General features: G+C 37.7%; 1 protein-coding gene across 1 annotated transcript; it reads right to left on the bottom strand.

Annotated features, from left to right (window-relative positions):
* Positions 1 to 505: 505 nt before the first annotated feature.
* slc2a15a (solute carrier family 2 member 15a) lies at positions 506 to 11,906 on the bottom strand. Its single transcript, XM_084392150.1, has 12 exons — positions 11,846 to 11,906; positions 10,945 to 11,043; positions 9,625 to 9,785; positions 8,340 to 8,464; positions 8,109 to 8,254; positions 7,859 to 7,991; positions 6,772 to 6,959; positions 4,513 to 4,623; positions 3,380 to 3,481; positions 3,124 to 3,199; positions 1,352 to 1,479; positions 506 to 1,151 (listed from the first exon to the last, which is right to left on the bottom strand). The coding sequence occupies exons 1-12, from the start codon at positions 11,888 to 11,890 to the stop codon at positions 897 to 899; spliced, it is 1,569 nt and encodes a 522-aa protein (XP_084248276.1). The 5' UTR covers positions 11,891 to 11,906; the 3' UTR covers positions 506 to 896.
* Positions 11,907 to 24,382: the final 12,476 nt, after the last annotated feature.

Genomic DNA, 24,382 nt, shown 5'->3' with positions numbered 1-24,382 from the left:
ATCTGAATTTTCAGCCATTAATCCAGTCTTCAGTGTCACATGATCATTCAGAAATCATTCTAATATGCTGATATTTTTTAGAGAGTTCAAAAGAACAGAATTTATTTAAAATAGAAATCTTTTGTAGCATCATAAATGTCTTTGTCACTTTTGATCAACTGAATGCATTCTTGTTGAATACAAATTTTAATTTCTTTTAAAACAACCTTACTGACCTTACATTTTTTAACGGTAGTGTATACAGTACGTACTAATACACATTTACAACTGTAGCAGTATTCAAAATGACTGTAAATGAAATTCAACATTATTAAAACAAGTTATATGTAAAATACCTGTGCAAGTTTGATCTCAGTGTATTTAAAGTTGCTACAGCAGTCTCTGATGAGGTGGTATGTTAGCACCTGAGCATTTCTAAATGATCCAATGCCATTTAACGCTCACAATGTGTGCAAGAGATCATTATATCAAGAGATCAACTATATACGATAAACATATGTATAAGGCCTATATACATGAAAAAATTTCATAAACATGAAAAATAGTCCAAAAAAATGTGTGATTTCAAAAGTTCTCAAGAACAATATACATGTTGCAATACATGTATATGTCATTGTCCTTGCACACAAGGTATCACAAAGCTCAGGATGTTTAAGCATCATAGCAAAACTAAATCTGATTCTGATCTGAATCTGATTCTGAAAACTAATTACAGCTCAGGTTTTGTTATAAGGAGGAATGGACCATCTTGCAGTCTGAGCCCATTGCGCATAAAAGTAATATTCACTAGGTGCATGACCGAGCCTTTCAGTCAGGCTTTTATTGCATGGATGATATCGATATGATTAGAGTTGATCTCTAAACTTTTCTTATGCATTGTTTGCTTTCATCTGAGTTCAAGGACAGGAAGAAGAGCTGTCGAATTCAAGTGAACCATTCTCAAGTGATCCATATCCATTCATCTTTTTCAGTTTGAGCTGGTCTGGGTGAGTGAGGGCCTGGCTCTCTTCCACAGCCTCTTTAGTAGCAAACATCTGACTAATCTCTACAAACGTCTTATTTTTAGTTTCAGGAATAACAAAGTACACGTAGATGGCCACTGCCAGACACACGGAACAGAACACCAGATAGCAGTAGGACCCAGCAGACATCTGTAGCAGAGAAATAGGATGGAATGCAAACTAAGTTATTCCTTTTTAAAGCAGCTGAATTAAATGAAGATGATTGAATTTCACACTGATTGACTTTGACAAATGTTTTCAATGCACAAGGTGACCTCAATCCTGGAAAACCCTTTTCTGATTATACGCTGTGTACCCTTAGCTTCAACTGCGCTATATGAATACGATACCTGAAGGAACGGAAAGATGAAGCCGATGGTGAAGTTCGACATCCAGTTAAGAGACCCTCCCACGGTGTATGCGGCAGGACGATGGGATTGCTTGAAGAGCTCAGCGGTGATCAGGAACGGAACACCCGCTAAAACAGACACATCCGTATTAATGGTATATCATGACAGGATGTTTATTTTTCATGTTTAATAACCGAACTTCATGTCAGAGAAAAAGTACTGTGAAACCTAGAACTGTCATCTTTTTTTTAGCCTAATACAATGCATATAAGCATAATATTATGAATGCACTTTTATGCACATGCATGTACGCTCTGCTCTACTGTAGTGCAACAGTTCTTGGAGGGAGGATAATAAACTAGCTTTATGAAGAGCTCGTTATCTCAATATGCAGGAAGCAGAGATTGTTCCACTGCTTAAGTTCTAATCCCTTTTGGTTACAAGTGAAAAATAAGGAGGCACAAGGTGTTATTTCAAATGTAATGAATTCAGGAACAAGCCAAGCGATGGCTTCATTATTTGTGCGTGATAATTGCAGCAGGAGGCATGCTGCAGTTAAATTGATAAGGAACTCTGCTTGTAATTCATTGTTCATGCAAGATTTTGTCTTAAAAAGCCATATTCATCATTGTTTATGAACAATGAGCCATAAAAAATCCTAATTAAAGACGTAATTACACCGATTGAGACTGGGGCCTGAGAATGAATTATAGATTTTGGAGTTGGGTTGGATAATGCATCAACTCAGTAAAGCACTTCTAGTCTCATTCATCACTGTAGCAGAGCTACTCCTCTCTGTTCTTATTGTGCGCATAAACTATGATTCTCATGCTCATTCAGCACTAATAGAGGGAAGTACACACTTTAACTTTCATACTTTGATCTTCGAAACTCTTTAAAATGCCAATATCTTCTCAACAGTACAATTTATCATCATTATATCAATTTAATGTAATTCGGTCTAGATTTCTAAGATATCTGTACACTATTATCTGTTCTGTCTAACAATAACCAAATATTTTCAAATTAAAAAATGTGATTCACGATCACACATTTTTGTGTAAACTAAGAAACCCAATAAATCTGTACTGGAACAATGTATCTTCTAATTATGTGTGCTTACAGAAAAGTATATTTTCATAAATTTTTTATGTAACATCTAAGTTAGTATTGTTTTTTTAAATAAAAATGTCAATCTAATTTTTAAAAAAAGTTATGAAAAATATGTAAAATACAATATAAAAAAAAATCTCTTAATGGATTAATAATGCTAGATAGCATTAATCCTAGTGAATTTGGGTGAACAATGTTTATTAAATACTTTATGTTTATTGAAATGCATAAATAACAATTATAATATATATACTAACAAGTATACATAAATAACAATAAATAATAAATACAAATACATTTGAAACTACTTATTTCTGAAAGTTTGAAAGTCGTTAAATTATTCTGAACAGATAAAATGTAAACATATGGAAAATATGTCTTTGTAAAAAGAATATACTGTATATGACAACACCATCTAATTCTCAAACATATATTGAGGTCTAAGCTCTTGCTTTTCAAAATTCTTCCCCCAGGTGTCGCTATTTCACTATTTGAAGACGTCATCAGGGAATTCAGGGTCAAAGAGCAGGCAACTACTCATCCAATTGAAGCAGTGCTTTACTGAATAGGTCTGAGCATGACTTAAGGTGATGTAGCCATGCAGATTACTTTAGATGTAGATTAAAAGAAGAAAGGGTGAGAGACACAAAAAAGCTCACCTGGTCCAATACAGAACCCAGCGATTATACCCACCACACACCCCACACTCACATATTTCATGAAAGGCACATGTGTCTGAAAATATGATAATAGGAAATGGTGATTAAATGATGTAAAGATAATAAAAGTGTGATAAATCAATCACATGCAAAATAACGACACTCTAGCTAGAGTTATTTCAAAGGGCAGTGCAATTTAAATTTAATTCAGGTTAGATTTAAGTATTTTTCACTTTATTAATTATGTTTTACTTACTTGAAGAATGAGAGACAGTGTTATCCCAGCACAACAAATTCCCATGACACCAAAACCTCCAATTATCAATGGCCTTCGCCCAAGACGCTCAATGGTGAAACACTGAAGGAAAAACAAGAGATGTAATGTGGATGTTCACAATAGGCACTTCCTTTTTGTCTCGATCAGATTAATCAGTAACTGCTGTCTTGAAAGGATGGCTTTTGGTGATTTTTTGAAAGCAAATGTTGTAAAAGCATAAAGTGGAACCCTGTTTTTTCATTAAATGCTGCTAAAATTGAGCGCTAAAGCTGTGCACTGTTGACTTAAAGGCGGGTGAAGCTGACATAAGAATGAATAGCTGTAATTTTATAACCAATCTCTAGCGTTCCTCTTGTGTGCCATTCGCCTCCCGAGTGAAGGCCAATTGACACTGACAGCAATGAGTTCTTCTGACTAACAGTGTGCCTCTTTCTCTCCGGTTGCTGCTGGTGCATCACTAAATCCTGGCTAAGCGACGCAACTGGGAGAGAGCAAGAGGACTGTATCTGGCCTTCATTACAGCTCTGAGATGTGACCCAAGGAAGGAGGCGGCAAAAACAAGACACATCACTCACTCTAACGCTCATCTTATACAGTGTTTTTTTATGAGTGTCAAAGCAGAAAAATACACAACGTGAGCTGAGAAAGATTGAGGGCAAAGCTAAATGAAAATGATTGAGATATGAAAAGACGTTCTTTCTCAAATGTAGCAACTCTAGTGTAGTAATAGACCAAGTGATGTCTAATAAACTATTTTGCGTCACTATATAACCTTGTCAGAAAGTATTTTTCCACTATCAATAATTGAAACAGACAATTTTCACATTCGACTCTGTGAACGAATCGGTAAATTATGAAAACTCAACCCTATGGGGCCTTCAACAATCTTTATAGATTCAGTTCCTACAGTGGTGTACTATATCTAATCATTCTTAAAACAAAATAAATGTACACGAGAAGCAAAATCATACAGATATTTAGAGATTGTTGTATGATATATGATTGATATAAGAATATACTGATTTAATTGTATGATATATGATTGATATAAGAATATACTGATTTAAGTTTTTTTTATGTTTATGAAATATTCTATGTTTATGAAAACTCACCCCTATGAGACCTGCAACGATCTCTATAGCTCCAGTTCCTACAGTGGTGTACTGGATCTCAGGGGCTGGGATTCCAGCGTTCTCAAAGATGTCGTTGGTGTAAAACCAGATCTGGGGAGAACATGAGAAGGTAAGTGGAAGGATAGTGATTTTGGCTTGTACAGGTGGCACATCGTGACTGCGAGCGGTTACGGCATACAACACTTTAGATTCAATTTGAGAGCTGGAGGGCTGTGTGTGAGGTTAGGCAGGGGGGTAATCAGAGAGAACACAGACGGTTTGAGAGCTGCTGGGACTGCAGAGGACACTCACGGCCTGCCTCTCTCCTGCTGCTCATGCAGAAGTCAGCCAAGACTCACCACCTGTCAGCCCCATTTACACTGAATACACACACAGACGCTCACAGGGTCACCTGCCACCTAAGGGCCCTACAGTCAATGTCATTTAATATTCAAATTTGATATCAAAACCCCATAGGGCAAACCTGGATAGTCCTACTTGGATTTGACATCAGCAGTTCAAGACTATGTTTGGGGGAATTAAAGTTACTATGAATTTGCAAAAGAGGCTCAGAGAGTTTTTAAGTACAGTAGTTAAAAAGACAATACTGATATTTCAGCTTTGCAGCCATATGAAACTGTAAGGATATGCTGTTCTGTTGTCCAGCAAGCAATTTTTATTTATTTATTTCATAATAACCTCTGTAAAGGCCAGGCTAACTGAATAATGCAAGTCACACACATTGTCATGGTCTGGAACTCCTCAAAAAAATGTTTTCTTCTTCCAGAATCAGTGGAATGAATGTCAATGTCAGTAAATTAATTAAATTGATGAATCGCCACTGGGATTATAGCTTTTATTTATAGCCTTTGTGAGGTTTTAAAATTAGATGAGATGAACACATGGCAGAAATAGAAATTGCGATTTGACAAAGTCCAGATGGAATCTGCAGACTTTTTTTCTACTGATTTTAGGAGATAATCTGTGGAATTCTGCAGAATCTGATGTGTTAAACACAGCTGAGAAGTGTCAAATTAGCCAACATCAACTGAATGATTTAATGAACAAAAAGCAAGGAGTGAGGAATATGTATAACTTTGAATGAGTTCTGGGCTCACGGATTCTGTGTGGGCCTGGTAATGAGCTCTCTACTGGTCATTATCCTCATTATTACATGAACAATTAGTCTGCCACCAACAACATTTCAGGGCAATAATACAATTAAAAGACATTTTTAAAGAAAACAATTAAAACTAATAATTCTACAGCATGTCACACTGGTAAAACCTTTAAATGTGATGCTAGAAAGCTTTGCACAGTTCCTTTGGGAGAAGATCTTTAACAGCACATTGTGTTTTTGCTGAGATGCATCAGAGTTCTTATTCATAACCCTGATTCTGGTCATAATACAGATGCCATAAAAGAGCTATACAGAGGCAAGTTTAAAGGGACGGTGTCAGCTGACAGGTGTCAACTTCAAAACTATACCATCAAACTACTACTAAGAAAAAGAAAAGCTATCCTTTTCTGGAATCACAAGCTAATAGTTAAATTGTTAGCTCTGATTTAAAGGGGAACGTTTATATATCAAAAAAGATCTGCCAAATCACCATAATCACCCTTTTAACGATGTAACAATTAAAAAATACATCCAATTTGCTTGAATAATAGCTTATATTTATTGCTGTAGCAGAGTAGTGCAATTTAGATTCCATAAACATTCCATGAATTTATTTTTATTTTTTTATTTGTTAAGCTCTGATGGATAAAGAGTGAGGTTTATGTCAGCTCTGTCCTCTTAATCATCTGAATAATTAATCTGCAGTTAAGTATTTTAAAAAGGAAATTCGCCTTTTCTGATGAATAAAGAAATGAGGGCTCTTTAGCCACTTTAAATTCTGGCCCATAGCCAATGCTCTGCTGCACAGGTTGAACTCACTTTAGGGGCTGTTATGGATCCGTGTGAATGGGGATTGTTTTGACAATGGTGTCGTCTGTACGCGAAAAACTCAAAGTAAAAACTTCTCCATTTTAAGCATATCATTGTCGTGTAAACGTACCCTTAGTTTCCTGCTTTTTATTTGATGTTGGAAGAAATTGAGGCTTTAGAGGCTAAATACTCGCCATGCCCAGATCCCATCACTGTTCACTGTGTTCATATCATCACCTTTCTATTACAGTGAAGGAGCAGGTACAACAAGCAATCTCAAAACATGCAGTGTAGTCAGCTCTACATGTAAACCAGCATGTTAACCTTACCGCATCAATGCCAGACAGCTGCATACCGATGTTGATGACCACAACAGACAGGACCTGCCAGCGAACTGTTTGGTCCAGTAGTAGCTGCCAGACAGACACGGTCTCAACTGAGGAGAGAGAGCGTTGCTCCTCCTGCATCTCCTCTATCTCTGCTTGGATGTTGCATTTGGTTCTGTACCATTTCAAGGCTGTGCCAACAAAGAGAACACAAGATATTGGTTTAATCTTTATTATATCAAATATTTAACATGAGGTGCCTTTTTTGTCACTCTACCATATCCCAGTCACACCATTCCCACCACATACCCAACTTAAGCATGACCCATGAACAAAATAAAACAAATAATATATACACTGTAATACTCATCTCATGGCAACAATCACCCTCCTACATGTCAATGAAAGAATGTGTGCCTATACTGCAAAATAATAATTTCTTAATCAGAATTTTGTCTTATTTTCCAATAAAAATATCTAATCACCCTTAAAACAAAATAAATTAACTCGAGATATTAAGACTATCAGAACATGTTGATTTAAGTTTATTTTATCCCATTGTTTGTTCTTTTTTAAGCAAAAAATTAAAAAAATATTTATAATGATAATATATATATTAATGATATATATAAATATGGTAACACTTTATTTTACAGTGTCCTTACCATAGTAATAACAGTAAATGATGCATAATTACATGCAACTAATCCTCAACCAAATCCTAATCCTACCCTAACCCTATAGTAAGTACATGTAGTTGCTTGATATTACTCAGTACTTAAATATATAATTACACTGTAACAATGACACCTTAAAATAAAGTGTAACCAAATATATATAATGAATATATTTTCAATATATTTTATTAGATTTATGCTTTAAAAATGCCAGCGTGGTAAGAAAAATAAACTTAGTTCAAAATCAAGACAAAAATACTGATTAATAAGTTGATCTATTGCATATAATGTAATGCATATAACAATTCATGGTAGATTTGATGGTTGAATAGGATTACGCCATCAATAGAGAGATTCATCTTTTGAAATATACCTAAATGTCTCAAATTCGTACTCAAAATAATTTCTCTCACCAGTGATAGTGGCATGAACATTGTGCTTCTCAATCAACAGGTAGCGTGGACTTTCTGGAAACCACGGTAACAACATCAGCTGGATAAAGGTAGGGACAACCACAAGAGAGAGAAACAGTGGCCAGTGCTCCTCCTGTCAAAAAAAAAAAGCACAAATTAAAACAGCATGCTGAACTCTATTTCATAACTTTTATGAAAATGTAACTGTATGATGTTAAATAGATTATAGAAGTTAAGTATGCTGTTGCACCTTCCCCAAAAGTTCATGCAGGCCCAAGATTTGAGCTGAGAAAACCCCAGCACAAATGAAAATGCTGGGCATGAGCCCCAGGAAGCCTCTCAGGTTTTTGGGAGCGATCTCTCCAAGATACATGGGCACCACGCTAAGAGAGATACCTGGAAGATGGAGATGAGGAAAGAATATCAAAGTCCATTCATGTCTTATTTTGCTATACATGCTTTTTTTTCAGTTGGGACATACCTGAATGTATTCCTGTGACAAAACGACCAAAGATGACCATTTCGGGCGAGCTGCAGATCCTGCTGAATCCCATGAAAGATGCTGCTATGAACACCAGTACAGTGGAGTTTACCACTGTTCCTTTCCTGCAAAAGCAAACCTTGTGAAGTCCTGCTCTGGCACTGCTCATTAAGCTAGGACAGTCATACTTGATATCCGGACACCTGGGAGTTTAACTATCAAAACCAGATAACTGATGTTCCATGACAGTGCTGCTGGGTGAAATAGCTGCATTCCTTGATTAGTTCTATCAAGTTGTAAACTTTCCCCCTGATTTACAGACGGCTGCACCGTGTTCTGCGTTATGATCACCTTACCGCTATAAAACATTTTGCTGGACTGAAATTGATTAGAACAATAAATAGGATCATGAATCATCGTCTTTCATTTGCATTTAAATGTCTGCAGTCAAATCTTGTGGCGCCACTCATAGACACTCAGAACAGACTAGACAGGAGGACTTCCAGACTCCTTGGAGAGCACGAAATAGAAGTGTAAGCTATGGCTAACATAGCGCACATAGTTAGAAACTGGTTAATTAAACAGTTTTGTCACTATACAATAATGCTACATATAAAAATTCTGGCTGTGGCCATAAAAAAATTCAGTCATTATTTACTCATCCTGATTTTGTTCCAAACCTATCTGACTGGGGTGCTGGATTTGAATAATGTACTAGTAGCTCATTTCCATACAATTACAAAGAATGCAGACAGAAGCATTCAAGCTTCAAAAAGGACAGAAAGCATCATAAAGTACCATAAAAGTGGTCCCAAGACAGAGCTATTGTTTGGCATCAGAAGACTTGGAATATAAATCACACGGACAACTTTTATGATACTTTCATTGTGCTTTTGTTTTGTTTTTTAAGCTCTATATTCTCCATTCACTGTAATTGCATTGAAAATCGACCAGTGTGTTGTTCAAAATTAGTGTTCCATGGAATAAGTCAGTCATTCAACAACATTTTGAGTAAATGATGATAGCATTTTTATTTTTGGTTGAACTAATCAGGAACAAAGATGTCCGGAGCCTAATGGACTGAACAAAATGTCTGCTCTTTTCCAGAGTACAAACAAGGCCATTTACAAGGCAAAGGCAAAGTCATTCAGTGCTGTCAGAGAGGTCAGGTGGGGTGACAGATGAGAAAGAATATACCTCGGTGGCCTTGACACTCAGAGGAATTTCTGGTAGAGAGACCAGTGACCACACTATGCCAGATGTTATGGGTCTCCTCCTGACTTACCTTCCAAATTTGGTGACCAGCGTGCCCACCATCAAAGAGCCGACCAGGCCTCCAATCGCAAACACAGACACGGTGAGAGAATACATGAGCGTCAGGGCCTCCTCGTTTAGTCCAGTTCCATTACGACTTACCACTGTACGGTTATAGAAGTCTTTAATGTACTGTGAGAGACAGGGAAATGGAGAGACAGAGAGAAACAGAGAAATTAAAGCAAATATTGCACAAAAAAATCCTGTTAGCATTTACTCTTCACCATACTGTTGAGCATCCTTTTCAGTGGAATTTTTGAAGACTATTTTGGTTTTTACCTTGTATTGTAAGTTAAAAGGATTTTAACACTACAAAATAAAAAATAAAAATAACTATAAAAGTTTCATAATAGTAGTCCATATGTCCCGTGAGAAGAACTTCATCGCCTGAAGAAAGCAAGTATGTTTCGAATGTCATGATCGTGATTTTACTTTTGGGTGAAGGTGAACTATTCTGTAAATTATTATATTATTATTATTTTTTATTTTTTACTTGGGAGGACACCAGTATTTCAATTTTTCTCAACTGAACTAAAACTGAGTTTAAAAAAAATCTAGATTACCGATAACATTGATTGAGCTCCTGCTTCAAAAAAATAAAAATAAAAATTAATAACCATTTCAGCAGTCATTTTTGTATTTCTGTTTGAATCATCTTCATTAGCATGTGATGTTCCAAGAAAGACAGCACAAAACAAAGCCACTTAAATAGGGTGTATAACAGCCAGTCAGGAGACCAGACAGGAAAATTTAAATATTTTCATCATTAACAGGCTAATGGGGCAGGGCAAATAGGTCCCTACTTATATACATGAAGAGCTGCTAGAGGCAACCACTGCAGAACAAAATGCCTGACAAGCCAAGATGAACAAATAACATCTAACTGAGTCATCTATAAAATATTAAAATAAGGCATCAACACTTTGTTTCTTCAAGTTTATGGAGAAAGCCTAAGGAGATTATATATATACACCCACTTATATTATATATTAAATATACAGCTATATTAATACTTATATTATCCAACAATTCCTTCAATTTAATTTTACACACTACAACAAAAATGTCTAGAATGCATAGAATTGTGTAAAATCAACATTCTCTGAGATCTTGCGTAAGTAGAGACTCTGTTCAGGCCACTTTGTTTATTCTAACATGACATGCATCTCTCTACGGGAAGACACTTTTTTGTGATGAATGGAAATGTATTGGTTATGTTGTCTACTGATTATCTTTTTTTTTGATGAGCAGTTTTTCAATCAAGGTATTGAGTATGTAAATGAGCTCTTACCCCAGCAGGAGAGTTGACCACAGCTAAGTTGTATCCATAGAGCATTGAGCTACCAAAGGAGGTCAGGAAAGCCACTGCCAGCAGAGATGAGGTAAGATGCTATTAAAAAGAAAAGAGCAAATATGTATGAAAGAAACTATGAGCACATGAAGACCTGATGATATAGAATCACATTCAGAAGTAATCTCAGACATTCTTAGTGTGTTTTGGAAGAACTAAATCAGAAATGAAACAATTATTGACTTTTCTTTAAATTCAGATATATATTGCTAATTACATAACAGGATTACATTAAATGCATGTGGCACACATGTTTAGTTTTATAAACAAATATATTTAAGTTTAAAAACATTCTATTCTATTCTATTGATCTTAAAATGTTGGAGCATAGCTTAGGTCAGACGAGGAGAGAATAGCTTTCTCATAGTGTGACTTCAGTGGTCGTTACACTTCAGATCATGAGTGGAAAACTTAATTTGTTCCACTAAGTGGTCAGATGCAGTTGCTTATGTATAACGTTAGTCCTACATGTGAGGGAAGTTGTTGAGAAAATGTCTTGTGACATTAACTTAATGGCTTTTCTTTGTTCTACACACCATTTCTTACAAAAGAAAAATGTGACATTAAAGATTACATTAAATATTATTGATATTATAATACATTTTAAAAACTATTAACGTTATTACAAAACCTTAATCAACCAAACTTCAACGACCTACTAAAATAAACTTTAATAAAGTATTCTGCTATTTGAGGCATATACGACAATCAGAATACGGTTTAAAAGGATGATAAGACAACTAGAACGAAAACAAATAAGTTAAGATAGGTTACAAAACATAGGCCTACTTATATTTATAACAAAATAACACCATTTAAAGTAATAAAATAGTCTACTTACCGACGTTATTTTGCCTGGACTCGTAATTAAGACTTCTTCGGCCATTTTAAAGTTGTTTATAGGCTACAAGACTTCTTGAGATAAACCGTGTGAGTTAAGTTTAGTGAGTTACTACTGGCCGTCTTTTAGGGCTAACGTTACCGGCTTCTCCACCGACTTCATCTTTCGAAATGAAGGTGTGGTCATAGCGGACATGAGGGTGTGGTCATACTGGATTGACAGCCAAAACATCGTATGATTGACAGCGAGGCGGCCGCTCATCTCATCTGTCCTGTCCTGTCCTGTCCTGCACGCGCGCTTCCCGCGCTGCACTTCCGACCTGAAGGCGCGAGTCTCTTAACAAGGCCAAGCTTGTACAATCACATGACAGTCAGCAACGTGATTCCTGCTGAAATCAATTAGCTAAGTGAATTTACAAGGTCTGCGCTCACTAGAATGATGGAACTACGGAGAATCATATAGTAAGTAATCCAAAAAGACAGCACGGGGAGCAACAAGGCGATATTCATAAACGGTTTGGTGTATCAATCGATTTAGAATAGATGAGTAGGCTACATAAGCGTTATTGAATGCCACTAGTGTCAATTCAGTAAACTCAATGAGGAGATAGTTAAAAAAAATAAAAATAAAAAAAAATTATATATATATATATATATATATATATATATATATATATATATATATATATCTTTAGGTATTTTAAACTTGTGTTTGGTCTGGCAGGCATGTGACGCCCACTTATTCTGATACAATAATTCCTCATGGTAGTTAAAGTTGGTATGAAATGAAAATTCACCTATTTTCTAAAAAACATGTTATAGATATTGAACAATTCATTTGCGCATATGTTTTAGCATGTTTTTCTCTCTTTTTTGGGGGGAGAGTAAAATGTCATTATTGGGACTTCCAGTGAAAATGACCGCGCGGCCGAACCCTTGGCACTGCAAGCTCGCGTTCATCCGCATCCATTTTGAATACAACGGCCACATTTCAAAATCCAATCAACAACCGACACATAGAAGTCCCCGCTCTGCATTTATAGTTTTCAGTTATGTGTTGGGTGGGTGTACAACAATACAGAGCAAAAGATCTGTCACTATTGCCATTTCAAAGCGACTTTAAGTCCTGTCCTATATCTTTTGTTGTTAAATATGCTTATGCATTGTGATTCTTGTGAATGACAATTAATGTTGACTTTAACTCTGAGGTGAAAGAAAGTAGTGGTGACAGTGTAAGATGGCTCTCTTTGATTATAGCTACTTCCTGAATGTTTTACATTAGTAGGATGTGTTGTCTATGAGTCTATTTACAAAAAAAGTATATTTTATATAGCCTATTGTGAATGTGTATGAATGAAATTCAGATTTACAATCATTTTGTCAGGTGTGACACTTCCATTTACATATTCTCTTCCGTGGCCTTATGGGATAGTAAAGTTTGCAGTGGATTGGCGCTTCAAAATCTCACCAGAAGTTAATCTGGAAACTTTTTGCCTATACTTTTATGAATACTATGAATTCGGACATGCTCCATACTGTTCCTCGTCTCTTATGTGTTTATTTATAATTAGTTTGAATAGATTCAAAGTTATATGTAGAGTTTGAGTCACAAGTTAACACACTGATATGATTATCATTAGTTGAAGTGTGATGATGAAGATGACACGTTTTGATGCATGAAACTCAGAAAGTTCCAGAGATCTTTGTCACTGGCCTGTGTCTGCCTCCGGGTCTACAGGATCTGACTGATCTGTCATAAGACTCATATCAACAACCTCATGCTGCTTTGCGAAAATCAAGTTTTAAAACTCCGTACATAGTCTTAGGGGCAACCCAAATAGGAAGATATATAAACTTGAAATGTAATATGTAAAGGCTCTTCTGTTTATGAATATGAACTGCTAGCTTGGTTGCAGGTTCTGTTTAGTGTTTGCTTGGACCAGGGTCTGCTTGCCTATCAGCAATGATTTTGGTGTTTGAGAGATGACACAGGTTTGCTGTTTTTGTGATGTCTCCAGACTGTATTTTTTTTTCTTATTCATCCAGTATAATTCAGGAGAAGTGAAATCTTTTAATTCACGTTGCATTATAGTCAGCATAAAATTTAAACGTACTATTTCAGTACTGAACACTACAGTAATGAGTGTAACATGGTAAATTATAATTTCGGAACAATCAGGCTGAATCCACAAGGATCTGTTCCTGATTTTTATTTTTGGCATTTTTATTTGTTATTATTATTTAATTAAAATTAGAGCTGCACAATATATTGCAATTATTGAAATATCACAAATACATTGTGTATACAAAGATATGCATATCACAATGGCTTGTGATAACTGAATGGTTTTAATTCTTCAAAAAGTTACAAAAAGTCACAATTTTAGGTTGACACAGATAGTAGAGAATAGACTGGAGTCTGGACACATGACTGTTAAATACGTGTGAAATGCATAATGTTAAAAAGAGAGTTAAGGGCAATAAGCCATGGAAAATAACACAATGCCGTACTCGCACGCACCTCTCAGACAGTGTGCAATCCTGAATTCAGTTCTGTTCTGCTGCTTATATAGCCTAGTCAAATACATATTGTCAAAATGCCTGTCTTGGTGAGTATTCATGTAAACAGTTGGTTATGTCTTAAAGTCCCTGTAAAGTCAAAATTAAGTATGTTTTCTGAGTTTGTCACACCACAGAAAAAGGTGTTATTAGCCACCAAGCCAAATTTGAATGATAAAAAAAGCTGGCAAGTACATAAAATAAGCTATCAAAATCTTGCAAAAATGAGCAGTAGTCTCTGCTCTCAAACGCTGGGGGCGTGTCCGCTGGCCCGCTGGCTGGCCACGCCCACTCGTGGGAAAGCTGACGAAAGCCAGCCGACGATGGCACCAGTTGTCGGCGCGACGGGAGGATGAAGGCCGAGGCGGGAGATAATCGGTTCGGCCCCATTCACCAGTAACAGCGGATTATCAGTGAATCCCAGTTGTCTCCGACTAAAGTTTATAAAACTATCCTGTGTAAAATGATCACTACAGAGGCGGATTTTGGCGGTGATCCTAAGCTCTCCATCAAGGTGGCTCTTCACAAAATTAATCCACCTCTTCTTGATGTGATCGTTTTTCAGAAATTTAAATAAGGACACCGATCTGTTTTGTACGTGATCGCATCCAGGTAGTACGCATTTCCGTGACGAAGGCATAGCTAGCTAGCAAACTGTAGGCTGTAGTAACTAATAGTACTGACAGTAACTCGCGATCGGCAAACTGATGTGAATGAATGTGCTATATTGTTAGGGGAGGGGCAGCGTCGGGGGCTCCGATGCGTCATCAAGTAGGGGCGTGTCCAGGAGCTCAGGGGCTCCAGTGCGTCATCGAGCCCCCGTTTTAGCCCCGCCCAAAAAATCCGGAACACAGCAATGGTGAAAAACTGTTTAACGGTCTAACTCCACAATTCAGTACTTCACAGTTCACAGTCTTTGTAATATGTTTTATCAATACATTTCTAACATTTAAAATGTGTTTAGAATTTTTTTTTAGAATTGCCTTTACAGGGACTTTAAGTGAACGTAACGGTTAAGAAAGAAAATGCACATGTGACAGTATATTGGATCCTTGTTTTAGCTCTGCAAGTGACAGCAGCCTAATAAACCTGCTGCTGTGTCATTAATGTTCATTATAAAACGGTTTGTTCCAATCCTTGATTCTGATTGGTCAATAGCTGTGCTTTATTCACGATGAAACACGGCTATGACCGCTTCACCCAACGGTTCTATTTATCACTGCGCCCTTAGCAACACCCTTAGCAACCACACGTATCAACATAAACATAGAAAAAAACGTAAGAATTAAAAAGGCTAAAATGTTTAAAGTAAATTTCGATTTACTAGGTGGCATGACGATGGATGAGTGGTTTGAGGAACAATTTGGAGAGACTTCTACAAATATGAACCGTCATGCTGAAGTGCTGAAATGTAACATTGATGCATTCGAGAAGACTCGTAATGAAAAAGCTTAAAACAAAGAAAGCACTGGAGCGACAATCTTGCTGCAACAGAAAACACTGCTGACAGTGCTGAGCCCCAACTAAAGAGAACCACGTTAAATATCACCACAGTGGAGCCGTGCACAATAAACGGAGATGTTCAAATAAATTTAAATACACAACAATAAAAAAGTATCTCTTGTTAGGCAGCATTTTAGCAACTAAATTAATAACATTAATAAAATAGATTAAAGACCTAACTTATCTATCAAAATATGTGCCCTTGTGTTTTCATTTAGGCTATGTAAATATTTAGTTTAGTGCAGAGAGAAAATAACGGAATAAACAAAAAAATTAACGTTTTCTCATGCTGAGAGATAAGCTATGCCTATGAGGAAATTTCACAAATATTGTGTTGTAAAAAATAGAAAGAATGAGACAAAGTTTGAGAACGGTTTGTTGTTTTTATTTGAGCTTTCATGCATGTATTACACATTGGAACGTTGTTGTTCGCGGTCAGGGACTATTTTTTTTCTAGCGGAAGGAATGCTTTTATTGATTTAACTTCATGAAAGTTGCACTAATGCATTTTTTTTAAAACTTTAATATTGTGTGGTAACCCTTTTATAAAAGCAATAAGGTACTCGAGGCAAGTGCTGTATCGTGAATAAGTAACGGCTGAAGGGGTTGCAAACTTATTGTTTGAGTAACATTAAAAAAGACAGCAATATTATGCTACTGTAATTTTAAGACTAAATGTACTGATACACATGCATTGTCTTTATCGACTGTTTACGTTCACTTAAGACATAACCTACTATGTTTGCTAGGATACACGACAAGACAGGCATGTTGAATAGGGGTGTTGAAATGAATCGTTTCTATGATGCATTGTGATGTGGGCATGGACGATTCTGCATCGATGCAGTAATAGACCATAATCGATTATTGTTGTTAGTCTACTGAGTTTTCTCTGAAGTCTTTGGTCGCAAATGCACTTGTCTCGGTACGGCGTCGAAACACAAAAGCGAGTAATAAGAAATGCACCCACTATTTTAACATTTACATTGTGAGCGCGTGCGCGTATGAGCGTTATTGTAACAAGTAGCCTAGGCTACATTACTTGACATATCATGCAATTTTAGTAGTGTTTATTAGTTTATCTAGCTCCTGTCGTCTGCTGTGTTCAGACTTTATGTTTTGTTTGACTACATTCAGGAAGTGTACATTCTTGGAGCAGATAAAATAAAAAAGGGAGTTCATATATCTGACTGCTGGTATTCATTTACAAAAATGTAGCCATGTGCAGTAATATTGCAACACATCATAATGCATTGTGATATCGAATCGTTGACATGACAATTGTAATAGAATTGAATCGTGAGACCAGAGACGATTCACACCCTAATGTTAAAATAATTTTTGTGAATTTGTCCATTCAAGCGCAAGACTTTCCGTGTGCACACACAAATCTTCTCACAGCATGTGTGCAAGTTCTCATTCACGTCTTCTTGCGCTTAAATGAGTTTAGTTTAAGCACAGATAGCAACATGTGCTGTTCTCGTCACTTGATAAATGAAATCTGAATCCTGCTGCTGATCTGTGCTGCGACTCTCATTAGGTTCATGCTGAATTGAGCAGAACACGTTACGTTTTTAATTGTAGTGTCTGTTCTCTAACTGAACTAAATGATTTTTATTACTATAAAAAAATCTAAATGGCGGTGGGTGGCGGGTGGCGGTGCCGGTGCTGGTGCCGCGGTGGGCAAATGATGTAATCAGTGTGCAGCTGAATACTGGTAACACCAACTATCGCAGCAAGCCTACTCCTGACTGAATAAATTTTATAGCTTTAATAAGAATCAGTGTTTATTTAATTCATACAGAGTGAAGACTTTTATTTTTACATTTGCTTGTTCAATTTCTGTTTTGGACATTATCATATCACACTCCTACGGTGGCCGAGAGAGCTCAACGCGCTGCAACTGAAGAAAACACGTGCAAGTAGAAAAACACCGCAAATTAAGAAAACATCTTCATCAGTTTTACAACACATGTGTGCTCCAAATACTCACAACACCACCAAATACAGAAACGCGTTGCAAATAGAACAGAACACAATGAAAATGTTTGACCCCAGTAAGTGACGAATTCGGCTGGGACGTGCGCATCCCTATGCCCTACTCCCTTCGAAGGGCGAAGCCCTTGAAGTGGGGACTTCAGAGTGAGCAGGGCACTTGTGTGCCATTATGTAGTCTGTTGGATAATTGTTGGATCATTTCCTCATTATTTTGACCTGGGATGTTCCCATGGCAACTCAGCACGGTGTCCATCAGCTGAATAGCTGTTCTTACGACAGACATTTGTTATTATTGCTGTTAACATAACTGTTGCAAATAAATATAAATTTTATACAAAAAAGGTTTTAAAATGTTATTTATCTGTGTGTGTTTTCTTAATTTGCAGGTGTTTTTCTATTTGCATGTGTTTTCTGCAGTTGCAGTGCGTTGAGCTCTCTCAGCCACCGTACACTCCTCTCATCGTGCGGCCCTAATTAAAATGTAACTGTGAATATATATATATATATATATATATATAAATTTTTTTTTTTTTTGGAGAAAGCTGACCTTGTGGCCTGACATGACTTTACCTAGTGAAACTTCTCAAATCAAAATTAAGTATTTTGTTCTCTGTTTCCATATTTATTCAAACCCGGTTTTATTATGGCACTGATAGAGTAAACGTAAAGAAACTTGCTCTTCACAGGCTCATCATTCCTCCTTCACTCCTCAATCCTCGCTAGCACATGTGACCCTGGAGTAATAGATTGAGCCGGTCTAGTTGATTGCTGTTGGTGTGTTCTTGTAATGTTGGGTTGGAGAGTGTTGTGTACTTGATCAGGTTAAGAATGACTTAGATTGATGGCTGCCCCTGAAACCTAATATCCTTTCCCTCTATGGCTGATTCTCTGATGAATGTAATCAGGGACAGCTACTCACAAGCTGACAGCAGGTTAGATTTCTCCAGATCAATGGCAATGTCCTCTGTCTTTTAGAGTCTTTCTTTATAGCCAGTCGTTATTAAAAATCACACCTCATTCACTCAGCTGTATTTATTGATTTAGAAGAACTTGAGCTGTATATGATTTATGATTGATATATTAAAATAGTAATATTGTGAAATATATTATCACAATGTAAAAATAACCATTTCCTTTTTTGATATATTTTAAAATATAATTTAAAGGTAGTGTAGACAATGTTTTATAAACACTTTTTGTTATACTGGTTGAAACTCTCTTCACATCCTGATAGCAATCAATAATACAAGGGGTAGTGCTGGGCGATATAGGCATAAAAAAAAAACCTGATTTTTTTTTCATACGAAAAAGTATTTACGATTTAAATCGTTTTTTTTTATAATTTTTTTTACTTAAATCAATCTGCAGATGACAAAGAAATTGTTCAAAAGTTTTAACTTTTTGTTTTGATTTTCCCTTCTGGGATTTGATCTGGATTTCCCACTTGGGGTTAAAGTGCGATCAGAAACAACAAGCCAAAAAGACAAGATGGCAGGCCCTGCCATTGTAAACAGTGAAAATGTAACATAATGACATAACATAACATAACATAAAACTTAACATAACATAAAATTATATGAACCTTTTTGATAAGTTTTCTTTAAACACAAGTTTAACATATTGCTATTCAGTAGATAAGAGGTAGTTCTGATAAAGTGCAAACAAAACATTCAACAGCAATAAATATCAGTGCGTGAGAGCATAAGGTGCTTATATGTTGTGCTGTTTTTAGTTTGAACATCCTTTCTTTTTTTCTAAACATTCTTATCTAGGAAGACAAGTCTGTCTACTACCTCTGTATAGTACTACCTCTGTACATTGCGACTGCATCCGTGATCGCTTTCCACCGGGCCCCATTCTTATACCAGATACAGTTTATAGATGTTTGTAAGACTGCAGGTTGTTTTTTGGCGGGTGTAAATATTACAACATGTACTTAGGCCTATATCTTCTATGGAAGTCACAGGACCAAAACATTTTCATCCAATCATTGCATTCGGACCGAATGCAATGATACGATGTCCTACCTGCCTGTCAGCATATGTCTTTCCATACCTCCACACACGCTCGCGCAGACATCACACGTCATAAGGCTATGCAGAGCTGTCGCACAGTCACCGAGCGCCACAAAGAAACAGCAGCCACCTTTTACAGTTTCTCCTGAACCAAAACACCGAACTTATGCTGGGTTCACGCCATGTCGTAACCGTAATTATGAGATGGCAACCCGTGACGTTCTACCCGGAGCTGTTCACGTCCTCAGACTCTGATTTATACGTTTTTATATAAACGGCCAAATGAAACCGCAGCAGTCGGGTGGTACAACTAGAGCTCTGTAAGTTGTTTACATTTTATGTAATGTTATGTGCTTTGAGACATGAGGTAATTTAATGTCGTCTCTCATCTCGTGTTGCTTTGCAGACGCTGTTTTGTGCAGTGCTCTTGTGTTTTGAAGGAGGCTTGGCTTTGTAGACACTCTGAAGGCAGGGTGGGATCTCTTGCTTCCAAAAACCAGTCAGTATCTGGTGTGACCACCATTTGCCTCACGCAGTGCAACACATCTCCTTCGCATAGAGTTGATCAGGTTGTTGATTGTGGCCTGTGGAATGTTGGTCCACTCCTCTTCAATGGCTGTGCGAAGTTGCTGGATATTGGCAGGACCTGGAACACGCTGTCGTATACGCCGATCCAGAGCATCCCAAACATGCTCAATGGGTGACATGTCCGGTGAGTATGCTGGCCATGCAAGAACTGGGATGTTTTCAGCTTCCAGGAATTGTGTACAGATCCTTGCAACAAGGGGCCATGCATTATCATGTTGCAACATGAGGTGATGGTCGTGAATGAATGGCACAACAATGGGCCTCAGGATCTCATCACGGTATCTCTGTGCATTCAAAATGCCATTGTTGTTCGTTGTCCATAACATACGCCTGCCCATACCATAACCCCACCGCCACCATGGGCCACTCGACCCACAAAGTTGACGTCAGCAAACCGTTCACCCACATGACGCCATACACGCTGTCTGCCATCTGCCATCTGCCATGTACAGTGAAAACATGGCAGGTCCCCCTAGGTATTAGGGGTGGCACGGTTCACAAAACCCACGGTTCGGTTCGTATCACGGTTTTAGGGTCACGGTTTTCGGTTCTGTACGGTTCATGTTGTTGTTTTTTCTTTTAATCTTTAACACTCCAAAAATTTACTTCAGCATATGATATATAGCTGAATTATCTAATTATTTATTTATTTATTTCATAAATGGGGTGTGTTTGCAAAACGCAGCTTCTCATTTCCCATTCTGAAGTAATATGAGTGAGCAGTCACCCTGAGGAAACTTTCAGTGGCCCTGGAGGTCCATCATCTGTAGAGCTACGTGGGCTGTGTTGGACCGTTATTTGTCAATTTATCCTCGTGTCTCGTCATCATAGGCGGGACATGTCCCCACCATTTTTTGCCAGGGTTGATATTATGCACGGGTGTACCAATACAAATAAATAAAACATTTCCAGTTAACTAGCAAAGTATTTGTTTCATTCGTTTGTTAAATAAGAAGCAATTTAGCGCTGAAATGTGTTTTTTTAATCAAGTGATCAAAGTGCTCGTTGCAGTTGCGATCAGTGGTGCTGATACAGTGTTCTCGTGGCTCGCGCACACACCGCAGCGGCCGCACATTCATCACTCGGACGCGCGCTTCAAGCCATTGAGGAGACTCAAGGCTACTCGTTCCGATTAAATAATAAAACAAAATTCATACAAATCGGTCCCTGCTTGATATACAACCGCTGATAAACATAATCGGTTTTGATAAAGAAAAAAATATATACGAGCGCAGATTAGAACTCAGAACCTTTGATACGCTTGGCAAGTTCTGCCACTGGACCATTAGGCTACGTGGAACAGTCGATCTATGTAGCCTATTTATTCACATGAAAAAAACAACATATAGTGGAGTAGATCTCATTAAATGTCTAGGTAAACTCAGTGTACTATATAAATCGATTGCTGGACATTGTAATGTAATTCTACATATGTCTGATTTATGATTTAGCATTGTATTAGCACGGGCACGAGGCTACATTGCGCATGCGTCGAACCGTGCAAACCGCGCGACGCACACGCGCACCGAACCGAGACAAGCGAACCGAACGGTTCGGATGTTTTTTCATGTACCGTGCCACCCCTACTAGGTATATATATATATCTCTCTCTTACATGTGTGTGTATATATATACATGTATACATGCATACACACATTCTTGTACATCTATCTTTATGAGGACATTCATTGACACAGTGCAATCTCTAGCCGCTTACCCTAACCTTACCCATCACAACTAAGTGCCTAACCCGAACCCTTACCCTAAACCTACCCTAAAACTAATTATAACCTTATCCCTAAAACCAAGTCTCGACCCTCAAACAGGCCTTTAAAGGGGTCTCAGAAAGTGAGGACCGGCCAAATTTTCCTCACTTTACTCTCTTTGTCCTCACTCCAATGGTCTAAAACTCAAACTGGTCCTCACAAAGATAGTTGTACACACACACACACACACACACACACAAACACACACACACACGCACATATATAATTGGATGGCAAATGGGATTCGCTTACTCTTGGTGTAATGCAAGAAGCTGTATTTTCAAGTGCTCACTGTATTAGAAGTACCGTTGGCTGACTGCTGTTTAGCACACATTCAGCGAGGGCATCGCACAAGCTCATGTGAGTGTGTCGAGGCACAGAGGATACATACAGGGGCTTTAAAAGGCTCTAAACTGGAGCTACTGCATCTGCGAGCCTGCATACATCACTCTGTTTATCGCTGCCACCGCTAATTGAACATAGGCTCACAGAATGGTGCCCCCATGTGTTCTATAGTGCCGCACAGCCATTGGCTGTTGTCGCGGCGACGCAGCCATTAATGAGACAGGGCCTGGAAGATGGATTACCCGGTGCCATATTGCCCATCATCCCCAATCAAGAACCACCCATGGAAATTGATTGTTCTAATTTGCTCTCATTATTATTATAATACCCGGACAAAATAACACACACGGCTCGCTGTCAAAGCCGTGAAAACCAGCCATTAGTTATGGGGGAGACAGCAAATGCGTTTTATGAGTTTCGCAGTTAGTTGAGACGTTGGATGCAAACACATCTTAATCAGATTTCCCCTCCCTCCATCATGGTGATATAGCATCTCATTATCTCCACCTCAGAGAGTGGTGGAAGAGAGTACACATTCATTTATTCTTTAATGTCAGTGTCACAGTTTTACTTTGTGAATAATGCCTTGAACTTTCTGTGAACAAGAACAGTAGCGATTGCCGATCCAAATGGCAGAGTGGAAAACAACATCACGCTCTAGCCAGGTTGAAAACTATTACCCTAGAAACAAATGAGTAAAAAAACTGGGGTTTAATTTGTCGACTTCGCTGTAGTCAGCAACTTCATCCGCTTGTCTCTCATAAGAGTTCTTGTTGTTTTTAACGCACTCATCAGCTTTCCTCGGACAGTTGAGAGCTGCTCTTCGGGTGCTTAGTACCCCATCTAACCAAAAAGAATAAATGGTCAATACCTCAGGATGTGTCATGCGGGATGACTATAATTAGTCCTTCCTCCACTTCAGCCAATGATGTACATCATAAACGCTTTGTCTCCAGAGCCAGATTAAGACCGCAGCCCAGCGCTGCTCCCAAATCCTCCCTGCTTACTCTGCACTCTGTCTGTCTCCCGAGTCCCTCACATTATATATGCAAGAAGTTATAAGGCATGGAAACGATCAAAGCAGGATATGGTTATGCATCCCTAATCACAAACTAGCCCCACGAAACCTCTGCGGTCTCGCCCTTTTTATTGGGCGGTGGTGAGGAAACGGCAGGTAAATCAGTTGAAGATTACACCTCAGATAGTTTTATGACAGAGCCAGGAGTCCCATCAGGGAGGAATTTCTAGCGTGGTCAGCAGCATATGAATGGTGGGGGACATCGTCTGGAATTAGGGCTGTAATTTAAAGCACTCTAATTACAACAATCACTTACATCCAGGCTTTTACTTGTGTCGCAACGTAATACGATTAGCAACGCAAGTGGATAGCTTCCGTACCCTTTTTCAAATCAGGCCAAATATGGTGTAGGTTTATGTGAAATTTGAACACAATGGTCATTTCCAGGGATGTAGAGAGCTTTTTTTAAGGTATTAACCCTACAAAGCCTACTGTGTCATATTTGACGTGGAATTTCTAAGGCCTCTAAGTTATCAACATGATCAAGACTTTGCTGATAAACCTGATATACTACATGTCTTCTGTCGTCTGATTTATAGTTTATACTTTTTTAGCAAAAGGCCATTCTGGCATAATTCTAAAATGGTCCCACTTCGGGTCATGGTGCACGTCTTTTTGCTGTGAAATCTTTACTGATATCTGTGAAGTAAACCTTCAAGCATCTTTTATATTGATAGAAATAATAT

This window comes from Rutilus rutilus (assembly GCF_951802725.1).
Source record: "Rutilus rutilus genome assembly, chromosome: 20".
In the NCBI taxonomy this organism is placed as follows: Eukaryota; Metazoa; Chordata; class Actinopteri; order Cypriniformes; family Leuciscidae; genus Rutilus; species Rutilus rutilus.
This window is presented reverse-complemented; position numbering and strand designations above follow the sequence as displayed.

Coding starts and splice junctions, on each gene's coding strand:
- slc2a15a (XM_084392150.1), bottom strand. CDS start 11,890: ATGGCCGAAGAAGTCTTAATTACGAGTCCAGGCAAAATAACGTCG. Junction 8,465..9,624: donor CTGGTCACCAAATTTGGAAG/GTAAGTCAGGAG, acceptor TTGCTTTTGCAG/GAAAGGAACAGTGGTAAACT. Junction 1,480..3,123: donor TGGGTTCTGTATTGGACCAG/GTGAGCTTTTTT, acceptor TGTCTGTTTTAG/CGGGTGTTCCGTTCCTGATC.